This window comes from Cryptotermes secundus, unplaced genomic scaffold, assembly GCF_002891405.2.
Source record: "Cryptotermes secundus unplaced genomic scaffold, Csec_1.0 scaffold478, whole genome shotgun sequence".
In the NCBI taxonomy this organism is placed as follows: Eukaryota; Metazoa; Arthropoda; class Insecta; order Blattodea; family Kalotermitidae; genus Cryptotermes; species Cryptotermes secundus.
In genome coordinates this window covers 514,192-529,840 of record NW_019721767.1, presented here as the reverse complement: position 1 = coordinate 529,840, position 15,649 = coordinate 514,192, and the positions used below count along the sequence as shown (strand labels likewise).

Genomic DNA, 15,649 nt, shown 5'->3' with positions numbered 1-15,649 from the left:
CCCAGATCTCAGTATTTCTGATTATTATCTTTGGGGCAACCTGAAGCAAAAAGTCTACAAAAATAATCCCCGCAGCATTGATAGTCTTCAAAATGAAATTACACGCGTAATTCATTCAATTACCGTCGACGAACTGCAGAGAGTGTCGCGTAATTTATTTGTGAGATGCGCGGCATGTTTGCAAGCAGAAGGAGGTCACTTTCAGCACCTGTTATAAACCACGGTAAGTTATCTTTTTACTGTATTCTTATAAATGTGTGCATGTAGAGCAACTGATGGACGGAGACTCAGCGACACCACTACACTCACGCTATCGGGGAACGGCACTGCAGTCGCGGGGAGGAGTTGCATCCGTTCTGCGGTGGTATGACTCACGGCAAATTGCAGCCGCGGCGCGCACTTGATTGTACGCACTGTATAATACTGTGTAGAGATCTAAAAGTAAATTATTTTCCTTAATTCCATAAGTTATCGGCCGTCAAGCATGCTGAGTCATCGGAAAAATTCGTATGCGCTTCGCGGCCGGCAATGGGCCAGTCGCGGTGAAGCGCAGAGCCGTGAACTCGTCAACATCATTAATAATGTCCCTCTATCAGTCCAATCGATATGCCCAATAATTTTAACACCTGATGATGAACAGATTGGCCGAAACATGTAGTGACAAACTTTAAAGTGAATAACTTTTAATAAATTTTTATATCAATATTGCGAGTGAAAATGTAAAAAACTAATCGACACCAAGTGAAAAGTGAAACCGGATGCTACAATATTAATTAAGTGCGGAAAAAATCTTAATTTATCTCGTCTATTAAGTTTACGGCACTCAGCCGAATGGCAGTAAGTCTGGTGATTGATGAACTGGAAAGGATTTGGAAAGAAGCACTCGTGGTCTAACAGAGGTACAATCCTGATATTTTCCTGAAGGGACTTACGCTAAATCTCATGCAGTTCACTAAGCAAACGAAATTCCAGCATTCATAGGTGTATAATCTTGGTAATACGACTACACGTTTAAACATGTTAAAAAAATTCGTGGATAACCAATTATTCACAAAATTTCCGTGCCCGGACGTTGTTCAAATTTCAGAAACCAACGCGGCTTAAACTTCAAACCCAGTGTTTTATATTCTCAAACACGGTCTTCTTCTTCTTCTTCATAAGGCTCGACAGCTTGATTTCTTGAATTCTCTGGCCTGCTCAACAATTTCCTTCCAACTGCTTCTGTCCTGTGTGCGAGTTATACAGTTAAAATCCCTAAATCATTTATGGTCTTCCCTTACGTCATCTTTCCATCTAATCTTAGGTCGGCCTCACTTTCTTGTGGCGTGTGGCTGCCAGTCATACACAGGCTGCTAACATTACTGTTATTTTAATTTTTCATTTGCTACGGATGCGAAATATCTCACGTTTCCCACAATTGGCGCCGATCTTTATAATCTTGAACCCCGTGTGGCCCTATCAGCATTAGAATGCTTGAACACAGTTCTCTGATCATGTATACATATATAAAGGAAAAGCTCGACCTAACTCAGTCGACGCAGCAGCTATCAAAATTGTCGTATAATCACATTCTTCTGCCGCGAAATTAATTTGATACAAATGGAGATCAAACCAATGGAAGGATTTCGGTGATTATTTTCAGGATCGTCTCCCCCCTCCCGGAATACTACATCATTAAGAATGACGCGGTTAAAGTGTGCGTTACTTTCTCAGATTTTAAACAAAACTGGGGAAGGGCCGCTCATCACATTTAACGAAAACCCCTGCATGGTCCTGAGTACACGCTGTATGTACACGTGATACAGGCGAGACGGCGAGACACCGCGAAGACTATACGTCCATTTTTTAACTCGCTATCGTGAAATCGCCAAAAAGGGCCGTGGACGAGCGAGCTACAAGACACATAGTTGTGAGGAGGGGCAAGAAACCACTTTGCGACCCTCGGAAAGAAGCATTTCAAATTGATTTGTATGTCTAATGTGGCTTGATGACGTGGCGTAACGGCGACAAGATTATAAAACGATACTTTCCTCACAATAAAACTGAAGACCTGATTTCAGAGCATACACAATATGTGTTTCATCCCTTCGAATGTACGCTAAAGATTCCTGATAAAGTGGCACACATGTACTATATCGGTCACTTAGCTATTTCTTATTCTGTCGTCGTCGTCGTCGTCGTTATTATTATTATTATTATTATTATTATTACAACTAAACTCCGTGGTCTTAGTCCGCAAACGAACTACACCGACCGAGCGACCGCCGCTTGTCGGCGAAGTTAGTGAAAATTTTACGGATAGAGGGTGTCGCATGGTCAGAGCATCGAATCCCCATGGCCGTTAATCTCGATTTTCTAGACCGGAGCCGCTATCTCCTTTAAATAACTCTTTAATTATACTCACGAGGCTGAGTGGATCCACTACTTCTCAGAAAATGTGGTAGCACCGGGAATCGAACCCGGAACCTCTGGATCTGTAGCCAGGAACTCTAGACCGCAGAGGCGTTCCAATCTTAAACACAACATGGTTATTTATTNACCCCCCCCCCCAATCAATACTGTATAACAATGACGTGACAGGGTGACCACTGTACGCATGTGCCTCACCTTGAGGTTCATGTGACGTGCTTCGTTTTGCAAGTAACCTTTACACAACTGGTTCTTGGAAGCCTCTCTCCTATCTCAGACGACACCCACTGCGAGGCTAGGCGTATGGGTAAGGAACGATAGCGAAAAACCTCTCATTTTTACGCCAGTTTTGAAACACGTGGATCTAGTATAGCAGGTCAAAGCGCGCGCCCCTACCAGCATACAACCCACAGTTCAACCCCGAGCCTGCAAATATAAAATTCTTGGTCAACGAACTCCTTGGGGCTGAGTCCTTCTTGAGTCATCGCTAAGCAATTCAAGACATTTCCAAAAGTTTATGGTACCCGAAGGTTCATTACCGTGTTCACAAGAGCCCTCCACTGGTCCATATCCTGAGCCAGATAAATTCAGCCTATACCACCTAATCCTATTTCTCTAAGATTTATTTCAAAATTATCATCCCGTCTATGTCTACCTTCCTCATGGTCTCTTTCCTTCTGGCTTCCCCACCAAAATCCTACGTATATGTATTCCTCTTCTCCCCACGCGTACTACATGTCATGCTCACCTCAGCCTCCTTTACTTGTGTGGTTCCCTCTTAGGAGGGAATTCGTATCTGTATCATGAATCCATACTGAAGTCCAAACATACATTTAACAGTCCAGTCATTAATTTTATCACAGAAAAACCTTGAACTCGAAATAGTAAGTATTACGTTATGGATTAGTTCCGGTTATAAGCAGCACACTTTATGTAGGATTTCATTTGGAGGACATATTGAAAGCTAAAGAAGTGATTTTATTCTCAGATTAACGATCTTCATGGTTCCTGAGAATCTAATAGTTGACTTGAAAGGATTCTGACGATGGTGTATGCTGTACAGAACTATTAGGCTTATTGTGGACTTTAGCTATCGTCTGGTATATAGAAGACAAAAATCCACTACGTTTCGGAGACTGGATCTGTCTCCGTCTTCAGGTGGATGGGGCAAGATAGACCTCCTCAGTTTGCCCGTTAGAAAGAGCTAGTCTGAATCACTGGACAAACGGGCCAAATTGAGGAGGTCTATCTTGCCCCATCCACCTGAAGACGGAGACAGATCCAGTCTCCGAAACGTAGTGGATTTTTGTCTTCTATATACCAGACGATGGATGAAGTCCAAAATAAGCCTGATAGTTCTGTACAATCTAATAGTTACCCAGCTAATCGAGAAAATCCCCCTTCCTGTTTATGGCACCAAAGGTTCACCGCCGTCTTCACAAAACTCCGCCACTTATCTTCCACATAACCAGATGAATGCTGTCCAAATACTCATACACAATTTGAAGATCAATTTTAACTTCATCCTTCCATTTACGGCTTGGTCTCCCAAGTGGATTTTTCTCATCGTGTTCAACTATAACTGTGTACATATTTCTCACCTCTCCTAAGCTTGCTGCACGTTCCGTCTAGCTCATTCTCCTTTAATTCCTACTGTTCTGCTCGAAGACTTGGAAGATAACGTTTAAGACAGCTGTAAATACCTTGCAACAACCCCTCCCCCCACTTCTCCACCGACAAGTCAAGGTAGGTCAACGTAAGAGAACTGGTCCTAAAACATGAAAACGTGACTGCAGGAGCGCTTCCTTCTTGTTGCAAATCAATACGTTGCGGGCCAGACATGCACAGGGACATCAGTACTTCAAAACTAGGCAGCTTGTACTCACCACATTACTGGTGTTGCTCCTCATACCCATATTGCACCTCACACTCTTCCACTAAACGAAAGGAACTGCGACAAACTCACTAACGCACTGCTTCCCTCAAACGCTCAAACGAACTGCAAGACTACACGCAAATGACGAAACGCTCACATTAGGACTACACTAGGCAATGAATGAGGACAGCAAAGGGAAAGGAGAGATAGAGGGGGGAGGGTCGTTGCCAAGCCCTCCACACACCCTTTCGGGAACTGGTCTCTGATTGGCTAACATGGAAGGCGTTGCATGTGACGGCCATTGGCGTATAGTCTGACGTAAGACCCGCGTTTCCGAGAAACATTTCCCCCTCCCGCCGACCACCCCGAAAGAGTTTGACGCTCATTATAGTATCGTGCAAGCTATCCTGTTGAGATAGGTTACATAACATACGGTCTACTGCATTCAACATTCTGATATCAGACGTCTTGACCCTCTTGCTTGCAGTGTGGCATTATCAGCACGATTTACTTTCGTAACCAGGGGCTGTATATTGTCTGCTCGCATCAGTTTAGAAAAAGACCTGTAAGGCATGCGGCCGCGCCATAGCTCAAGCGGTTAGTCGCTGGCTTCCCACCGCGGCGGCCCCGGTTCAATCCCGGTTCTAGTCAAGTGGGATTTGTGGTGAACAAAGTGGCGCTGGGGCAGGTTTTCTCCGAGTACTTCGGTTTCCTCTGCCAATCTTCATTCCACCAATTGCTCCACAATCACCCTCACCTATCATCTGGGGCTGGTACAATAGGCCAGAAGTGGCCGCAATACAAGTCACTTAGTCCCACCCCAAAAGCAATAAAAAAATTAATAAGTCACGCGGCAAACATGTAGGAAGAACGGTTTATGAAAGACTGCTCCAGATATCGTACCACTGAGCCTATAATTGTAAACCTTGAAGATATGACGAATCCAGTCCAGATTATTAAGACTATTTAAATATCAATTTTAATATTATCCTCCGATCTATGCCTAGGTCTCTCAAATGACCTCATCACATTTAGATCATACGATTACAATGTGTGCATTTCTTATCTCTCTTGGGTGTGTTACATGCCCACCCCCATCTCATCCTCTTTGGTTTGATCAAAAGGTTGATGTATTGTCACTATATCCTACAGCCTTTGCCTTCTAATGGAGGCAGAGGTTCAGTCTCTCTTAACCTACGGCACTATATGGAGGTGAGTAGTTAAGGTCACGACCCTGCCGTTTTGTCCCAGGGGAAAAGGCTGCGCTACCCATTTCTTGGCAGCAGCCTGGGTGGGCCCGAGAGCTGGTCTGGACACGACAGCGAACTGAAAAATATCCCTTCCTTCCTTCCTTCCTCCGGTAATCCAACTCCGAGTCACCCGGAGGGGGGTCCAGCCTTTAGCTTAGTCACTATTCTGACTGCGCTAAGACCCTAATAATATTTTATAAGAGTATATTACTATTTTGGGGCACACAGTAACGTATTTGGTTGAGGCATTATGCTGCAAGCGGAAGGTCGCGGGTTCGAGTCCAGATGAGGTGGATTCTTTTCAATTTACCTAATCCTTCCAGGCTGTGGTAACAGAAATGAGTACCAGGAATATTCCTAGGGGGTTAAGGGCGGCCGGCGCGTAAGGCTGACCTCACCGCCATCTGTGAGCCGATTGTCTAGAAAATGTAGGAGCCTCGACGTCTCACAACCCTGTAGGCCTCCACGGCCTGTTACAGGGATAGCTATTCGAGCGCTGAAGGTGCGGGAAGACTGGGCTTGTATCCATTGCTTTGGTAGAGTGCCCATTGTTGATCTGTGTACATAGGCCTGCCACTGGTTAGGCATGACCAGTTAAGTACCTGCATCCGCTCTGTTGCACGGTAAACAAAAGCTGATTCGTCCTCTCATTGCAATTGCCTGCAAAGTGGTGTCCGCATGCAATGTGAACACATCAACTGGTTAGTCCACACGTAAGCGTGGCAGTTGCGCGAAACTTATAAACGTACAGATCCTGAATAAAAACAATCAGGAGGCATGCTCTCAAATGGACTGTATGAGCACTTATCTCCGATGAAGGATAATGATTCTTGAAATGTACAGCTGGAAGAAGGACGCTCAAATGGCATGAGATGGCAAAATCTCTGTTGGAAATTGCTTCATAGCTTAGCGAGGTGCATCAGCTAAAAAATGGCAATGCAACATTATAGCGCCAGTTACAGGGCCTCACATGTGTGAGACCTTGCGTCACCTGCTGTAGCAAATAAGTAACTGGACTGAATTAATATTATTATATATTGATACATTTAAAACTTTAATTATTATTGTTATTGTCCGGATTATATAAATTTCCTTTTGTGTCTTGTTTCTTTTCCTACTCATGCTAACTTTGTAATTGGCCTTTGGGCTGCTAAATTAGCATGTAAATAAATAACAACCGAAATGAATAGTCATTATTCATTTCCCCCGCACACCACAAGCGGTATCTGTAATTGAAAGTGGCACGCCTGATTCGCTGACCTAGCGTCAATGTCCTGTAACGCCTCTCCTTTGGAAATTACACTGTCGGCAAAGTTAGGAAGTGGCAGAGGAAGTCAGCTGACAACTATCGTATGACTCGATGTTTGCGTCATCTATCTGCCCTCTTTAACTACTGACATTATATTTCTCTTCCGTTAATTTTTCTATAGCAGCAAACTGCTACTTCGAGTACTTGGAAGATATCAAGTGGATCGCAAAGAACAGTGCAAACACCGACGAAAGACACACAATGAGAAACCGAAAAATCCTTATCAGACTTCTATTTCCAGTCAGTGACTGCACTCTGCTGAAATACGAATTACAGTAACAACGTCGTGACTTAACATAATGTAACGCTTGCCGGAAGTGTCTATCCGTGTCTATGCCAACCGACTATGTTTACAATTATGAGCAGTTAGACTACAACCAACTGTAGGCCTGTGCTGACTCCAGACCAGTCCAGGTCTGCTTTCAAAAGGCTGTTCACATTCCAAGCCGCACAAAAAGAATAAAGAAGAGATGTGGATCGCACGGTGCTGGAAAGTTGCTTGGATCGACATTCTTTAAGTAACTACGTACATTAAGATGTCAACTAGCAGAGAGAGGCCATACAATGGTCTCACGCAAGACTGGAATGAGGGTGACGCTGTATTCCACCTGAGGATATGGCAACACATTTTTGGGTGAGACATAACTGTCACAGTTATTCTAATTACGTCCATAAACGTCGAGAAACAAGCAAAATGATGANCAATTCTTTTTTTTTTTTTTTTTTTTTTTTGCAACATGCTAGGCAGTGGCGGCTCGTAGCTAAAATTAGTGGGGGTGCTGCAGTTCCGCAGCGCCTATACACGGGCCGCCCCTGATGCTAGGTAAATTACGCTCAGTTCTCAGAATGAACCTACCAGCTTCGTCACATTAAGACGATAAAAGGAATATTATTATTTCGTAATAAATTTCAGCCTCTTATTTCCAGTTTATTAAAATCCACAGGGCCTACAGGCCTAACATTTCCCACGAACATAAGTTTCATGACCAATTTTCCTGTGTCGTCAGTTTCGTGCCTCTCCTTACAGTCTGGTTCGTACCAGAATTATTATAACATCAGCCAGGATAGCTTTGCCCGACTTACGGGCTGGACGATACAGGGATCGGAGTTCAAGTCCCGGCAGGGTCAAGTATTTTCTCTTCTCCACGTCGTCCAGACCGGCCCTGGGGCCCACCTACCCTCCTATCCAATGGGTACCGGGGACTCTTTCCCTGGGAGTAAAGCGGCCGGGAAGTGAAGCTGACTACTCGCCTCCAACTAGTGCCGAGGTCAAGAAAATGTGGAGCTATTCATCCACTCCCCCATACGCCTTCATGGCGTAGTGCTTAATTAGTTAAGCACAGGGACAACTTGACCCCCACCTTCTCTTATACTTCTTTAGCCCAAAGGTTACTGCAGCAGCAAAATTCTAGACTTTCATTCGAGACGAATTCGGCCGGGTTACCGGAAATTCAGAGACTGTGACCATCGTTTTATTCAGTCTCTCCAGGAAATAAGTGGGCTCTACCACCTACAAAATCCTCACCTACTAATCTTTTACAGTTAGATCTCATCATCTGACGCTCTGAAATGTGTACAAATGAAAAAGCGTCGTTATACAATACTACCGAGAATAGAAGTCACCCACGAAACGAATTTCGCCGAGTTGAAACATAACCCAGTCCTGAAGTTACGAATAACACAGTGAGGCAGAAATATCATAACTTGACCTTCAGCACACACAGTTCCTCAAAAGCGAACCGTCTAAGTTAGCAAACCCGGATCCCACAAATATTCACACGTAGGCCAACCACTTGCACGTATATCAGAATTTCTTGCGTGTTTCCTTGGTACTGCAAGTCTCCGTTCTCATCATTTTATGCGTTCTTTGCATGTATAAAATAAGCGCATAATAGGGAGGTCATATCTATCGGCCCTTTTCTCCACAACTGTCATCTCCGAAAGTACTCAGAAGCTTCAGTTGGAATTTAGCAACGGGTATGTGATCTAAAAGTTGTGATGCAAATGTAATTTTGGTCCCTACCTTGGATTGCTTAGTTTATTCTTGGTTGATTTAGATACGCTTTCAGTCGTTCAGGTTGTAGACCTTCGAAATGTAGGACGATAAGCGAAGATATAATTAAGATCTGCCATTTCTATTTGGACCACCTTTCAACACGGTGTATATTTAACGAAGTACGACGTAAAAGATTCCGTGATATGTGGTTAATATCTGTAAAGAGACGAAAGTTCCTTCTATCGTTGTACACTTCATGAAGATATATGCAGAAATGGACGTGTACTTCCATGTATTCTTAACCTCGGCACTAGTTGGAGGTGTATGGTCAGCTTCACGCCCCGGCCGCTTTAATCTCGGGGGAAGGAGCCCCCGGTACCCATTCGACAGAAGGCTACGAGACTTCCAGGGCCTGGTCTGGAAACAAAGTTCAGAGAAAAGTCTCTGCTCTTGCGGGGAATCGAACCCATATTCTCTGGCCGGTAGCCTACTGCGTAGTCAGTTCACTAATTATACTTTGTAACAGTAAATTACAAACACCATGGCTCGGGAAACATGTGAAAAATATTTACAGGCCTACTCCAAAGGATACACGTTTCCATTCTTGTTCTGGAATGAGAAACGTTAAGCACGTGACGTGTGTCACGTTTCGAGACACTGCTCCCAGTTATCACGTGCCACTTTCCTTCCCCCATACCGCTACGTGTGTTTGGAGCACCCTCCGGTGCATTTCGTCATTCTAATTGCATGAAGTGAGGTACCTTGCTAATATAGAAAAATGACATGAAAATAACGTTTACAGCCATACAAGTACACCTCAAAAATCTAAAATACGATATTCCTAATATATAAAACAAGGATCACATTCGCCCTTCTTGAAAAAGCTAAACAACCTTTAGTTGTTTTAATGCAATCAACATATGAACTGTTATTATTTATTAGTGGGGTGAGACTGAGTCCACTTGGTACTGCGGCCACTTCTGGCCTATTGTACCAGCCCCAGATGATAGCTGAGGGTGATTTTGGAGCAATTGGTGGAATGAAGATTGGCAGGGGAAACCGAAGTACTCGAAGAAAACCTGCCCCAGCGCCACTCTGTCCACCACAAATCCCACATGACCAGACCCGGGCTCGAACCAGGGCCGCCGCAGTGGGAAGCCAGCGACTAACCACCTGAGCTATGGTACGGCCTTAACATACAAGCTAACGGAATCGCGTTCCACTTGAACACAGACATGTCTGTATGTAGCATTTCCAAATTGAAGGCAACTTAATGGTTACGTTACACGTCTACAGTCTGAAATATCAATTCCTGACATAACAGATAAGGGTAAATCCTTTTCCAGGCCGTGCCATAGCTCAAGCGGTTAGTCGCAGGTTTCCCACCGCGGCGGTCCGGGTTCGATCCCGGGTCTGGTCAAGTGGGATTTGTGGTGGACAAAGTGGCGCTGGGTCAGGTCTTCTCCGAGTACTTTGGTTTCCCCTGCCAATCTTCATTCCACCAATTGCTCCAAAATCACCCTCACCTATCATCTGGGGCTGGTACAATAGGCCAGAAGTGGCCGCAGTACAAGGGACTTAGTTCCACTCCACTAGCATTAAAAATCCCTTTTCAGGATTATGAAAAGTTGATAGCTGTAATGTCATATGTATCAAAAAGTCGGAAATTATTACTTCTAGGGCACAGTATCTTCTTTCTCATGACGTAACAGAAGAAAGAAGTTGTATTCAAGTTCACATACACTTGCTTTCCACGTGTTTTCTTCGCGAGTTTAGTGCTGCAGGGAACAGAGGGTAAATGGCGGTTACCTAGGAGAAATGCAAGATAAAATAAAAGATATAAACAAAGTTTAAAATTTATATAAACTGGCATTTAGGATGAAGGATCTGTTCGATTAATATTCGGTATAAAACATTCAATAGAACAATAATTCTCTTGGAAGTTATAGCTGAAGGAATATCTTCGACCGGTATTCCCCACACCTGTGGATTATGACGGTCAAGATATCACTGAAATCAGTACGAAGATGTTTGAATAAAATGTGTTTTATTAGTAAATTAATGGGAATATGGATTTGCTTACAGAATGTGTACACATGTAAGTCATAGTATAATTCAAATAAACATCACTCACGGCAGATCTTTGAATGTGAAGTATTCTATCACGGAAGACGGAAACAAAAGAGATGCAACTATCTCGGTAACTGCACCAGGCAAAAATGGCGGAAGTTGCTGTTGCACTTCACTGAAACAAACACTAGGTGGCAGCACTAGCAGAAAAGCTTGTCAGAAAAGTAACTGACCCGCATTACCCATTGATTGCCATCTCCCCGTCTTCCCCTATATCTCACTTCCTTTTACAGATGCTACATTTACTGTTTCTGATGCATACCCGTGTAGCAACAGAATTAAAATTCCACTTCTTCAAGTCATTACAAACGTACTGTCACAGGTTCATTTCTGTATAGGATACTTTCTTTAACTCTTTCGCTGCAACGACCTTATTTAAGGACCTTTCGGCTGTTATGTTATTCAGAGCTTGAATGAATATCAAGCACATACTGGCATATGTATTAAATCATATCAGTATCCATGGCGTTTTAATGAGACCTCTCTCTCTCTCTCTCTGTGCCTCTACAGTCCTTTGGTCCTTGGCCGCGTTTTCAGTTTCTTAATCTACACACAGTCGGTACGACTCACTGGATGGGGGATCAGCCCGTCACAAGGCCTCTACCTACACACAGAACACAAACACAGAATAAAAGCACACAGACATCCAGGGCTCGAGTGGGATTAGAACCCACGACCCCAGTGTTTGAGTGGCCGAAGACGGTTCATGCTTTAGACCGCGCGGCCACTGTGATCGGCTCAATTAGACTTATCTAGACCTAAATTACTGCAACCAATTACTAATTACCGGAGAAGCTCATGGAAGTAGGCCTAGGCCCACTGGAGCTGTAGTGCCAAGAAAAAAAATATACTAATTACGCCGGTCACGGTAGCCGAGCGGTCTAAGGCATGTACTTTCTTCGCTCGCTTGGAAACCGGGATCGTGGGTTCGAATCCCACTCAGGGCATGGATGTTTAGTTTGTGTGTGTGCGTTTTTCTGTTTGTGTACAGGTAGAGGCCTTGCGACGACCTGATCACCCGCCCAAGGAGTCCTACCGTATGTGTAAGCTCTAGAAAAACCGAAGTGAACGGAGAAGTTCATGGAGATACGCCTAGGCCCACTGGGGCTGTAGTGCCAAGGAAAAAAAACACGAAGTTTCACCACTACGGAATCTATGAAAAATAATGCTGGATTTCGGGCAGCTGCAGCTTAGGAACGAAAAGAGACGTAAGCGTGCTCTTTGCAGTATTTTAGTCATTAACTGAAACAGTTCTCCTTCTTATACACAAGCGGAAAACTTGTTAGTTCGAAGGATAAGCCGAACAAGAAGCCGGCGGAAATCAGGCGGTAAGCAAAGCTATCCTTGTTGACGTTCGTCACTGTCTGTTCAATATATTGGCACGTATCCTAAACTTCTGGAGGTAGTCTCCTGCGGTTTGCTTTCAGTGGCACACATAAACCGAATTTGAACCCCAATGTGCAAAGTTACGGAGCCACAAAACGAGAAAGACAGTACTAGTGAGATAATAACCATCATATTTCAACGCTGAAGGTCAGACGAGGGGGAAATCCCCTCTCCATATGAGAGATAATTAGCAACCAACAGCGTACGACGGAAATATCGCGCCACCTGTCGACATTGGTTCGCCTTGTCACACACCTCACAATGCCTTAACCGCGAACCTCCGTCAGTGAGCCTATCTGCCTTCAAAAACTGCTTGCGTAACATGAAAGACCTTGGCTCGAATGTGGCACAGCGAGGAGGACAGGGAACAAGTCACCAGACAGTAATCTGTTCCATTCCTCTTTCTGCAAAACACTGCTACACTCTTGTGCCTTTTCGTCGCCTTCCATAATTCGCAGGATTGCTGCGGAAGTTTTCTAACCCGTCCCCACACGGGACTGTTTCGAGATTATTATTTTTTTTTTTACTTAACGCCTTATCTTTCTGTCTGCTCGTCATTTATTTAAAACGTCGCCAAGTGCCTCGTGAACTGTAATGCATAGGTCCAATACAAAATGTTGTATAATTGAAAATCACACAAATATTAAAAATAATTTTATATTTAAGATTCTGGTCTTTTATGACACCGTGTAATCTCGTGGATGGTCACGAACATTTCGGAGGAACCTACTGCCTCCAACTACAGACTACACAGTGCCACAAGGCAAACCCAGATAATTGGAGCTCTGAATTCCCATACAATATGAACACATACATGCAGGACCACACGATTATACACCAGTATGTGATTCGGCGTTTCGAAAGATACACTGCAATGTTTCACCGCTCGGTAAACACTTCCGCGCAGGCGCAATGACGTCATACTCAAACAGTACTTGGCTATCACGTGACTTGTTTCCTGCGTGGTCTGCGCCACTCAACAGTAGAGCTGTGTTTTCTGCGTTACAGTGCCGCGGCCATATAACACGAGTCCGCTTGTAGCTAAGATGAGTTTTTAGTTGAGTTCCGATGTTCCAGGGTGATTAAACAAGAATTGACGAGAAGACCTTATAGTGATTTGAAGTCCTAGATTCTGTGTTGAGATCCGTTGCCAGGAGACGACTAGTGAAGACTATGCGTCCTAACGAGTGTGCAACGGTGAACTGTAAATTGTGTAAATCAGCTATGGCCCTGTATTAAGTGTGATTAAGAGAACTTGTAACCAAAGTGCCAATAAATTCAGTGATCCGAACTAGTACCCATTATTTTCGTCACGCGTACCCCCATACTCTATGCATGTAATTGAATTTAAGTTAATGTAACTTACAAATGGTAATCCTCGTGATACGTGCGCCATATATGAATTTTGATAAGGTTCATTTCACTGATGTACTTTACATGTTAAAGTAAGGCGTGAAGTCACCATCTGACTTTATGCAATTTATTTTCTCATACTGCATTAACCTCCGCGTGGAGGCGGGTTAGAATACTTCCATCGTAGCCCCACGAGTCGTATAAGGCGACGAAAAGGGAACTCAGGGTATAACTGGGCCATCCTATCACTGGGGAACCTAAATACAGGGACCTGTTCCTCCAGGTTGGCGGTTGAATGCAAGGCTCACGATTTTGCTCTGTAAAAAAAAATAATGTTGCGAAATCCAATGAAGTTAAATGCCGATCAAATCTGGCAGAATCTTCTGAGGTAGGCTATGTCTCAAAAAGGGCTGTTTTGGCAGTGATGGGGATACCGCACTTTATCTTTCAAGTACCACACAGCGGTGTCAGATGTCGCCGTACTGACACAGCAAAAACCGAACATGAGGCAGCAATAAACAATTCAGTACGATACACCAGTTATCAAAAACATTGCATTTGAAAATGATGCATATCAAGAAACTTTGGCATATTACTCCCAAGTAATTACAAAAAAATGTATGAATTATACATTTCAAATCTTTGTTCATGTATGTAAATTAGTGTGACATGTGAACCCACTGCACAGAGTAGTGTCACTTCCTAGATAACGCGTTGTCAAGACATTGATCTGACAGCCAGCATCTATTGCCAGTCAACAGCTAGCAATTCCTAGACCCGCTAACGAATATTCTAGCTAACACGAAAAATAGAACCCTTCGACAAGGCGTTCTCTCAGCGGTAGGCGAAGAGCTACTTAAAAGGGTAGAAGCCCCAGATGTAGCTCGACACCAAGACTTACTGACTGACTGACCGTCAGTCGCAATGTGACTTGGACTTGGACTTGGTCAAGTGCTAAACCCGTGTGGAGGCGGAATCGAATACATCCACCGTGACCCTGTGAGTCGTAGGAGGAGACGAAAATGGAAATCTCAAATCTGAGACAGTAAAATATGGTCGCGGGTCCCAAGGGACTCGGACCCTAGAAAGACTGCGCTGGCAAGAGCCAGCAGCATATACAAATGACAGATCCGTCCTCTCGTCAGAGAGGGGGCCCCACAAAAAAAAAAAATAAGACCGTAACTGATAAATAGTAATAAATACAGATGGTCATGAGCCCCAGATGAGACTCGACAGCAAGACGTACTGACTGACTGACTGACTGACTGACTGATCTTCGGTCGCAATGAGACTTTGACTTGACTTGAGACCAGAGCAGTTCAGATCCGACGAGAAGTAAGAGAAGAACGAAGAGCAAAGACGCTCCACCGAGAATAGAGGCGCAAGAGGATAACCGTTGAAGAGGAAAGGCAGAGAGAGGACGAACTAATCAGATCGCTTCATCTGAAAGGGCGTTATTTGAGAGTAATTGTAACTGTGAGTGTTAACGAGTAATTCTCCAATAAACAGCATCATCTAAAGCCTCACCCCATTAACTGTCACAGAACCTCGGACACGTGACATTACAAAGCTTCCCTGAAGATGGTCATTCATGACCGAAACATGTCGGGGTTTTAAGAGCATTTAATCAGCATAAGACATCAGTTATACAGCGACTTATCATCTTAATTCAGCCGTGTGTGAACTTTAATCAAAATCTGTCGAAGAGCGCAAGGGATACTATAAATAAAAATTAATTTAGCCCGTTAAGTGAAGGGGTACTTAAACTAACCGGACTGAAGCAGTATAAAACTGGAAGCGAACCATCTAATAATCATGTCTGATGCCTGTTTGCCTTTTGACATAAGGCGTTGGCGCCGATATTGACAGGAATGTCACTCCAAACTGAAGGCCAACACTTCACATTCAGGGCAACAATAACCTTTGGCGCGAACGGAGTT

General features: G+C 44.0%; 1 protein-coding gene across 5 annotated transcripts in view; it reads right to left on the bottom strand.

Annotated features, from left to right (window-relative positions):
• Nucleotides 1-15,649, bottom strand: part of LOC111875692 (hexokinase type 2) — a 121,431-nt gene that overhangs the window by 33,166 nt on the left and 72,616 nt on the right. Inside the window, exon 1 of one of the 5 annotated variants that reach the window (XM_023872135.2) lies at nucleotides 4,296-4,459. The exons of the other annotated variants lie outside the window; for them this stretch is intronic. Within the exon in view, the coding sequence (XP_023727903.1) occupies nucleotides 4,296-4,325 (30 nt within the window). The 5' untranslated portion in view covers nucleotides 4,326-4,459. Of the gene's footprint in view, nucleotides 1-4,295; nucleotides 4,460-15,649 lie in introns of those variants that run through there. 5 annotated transcript variants of the gene reach the window in all.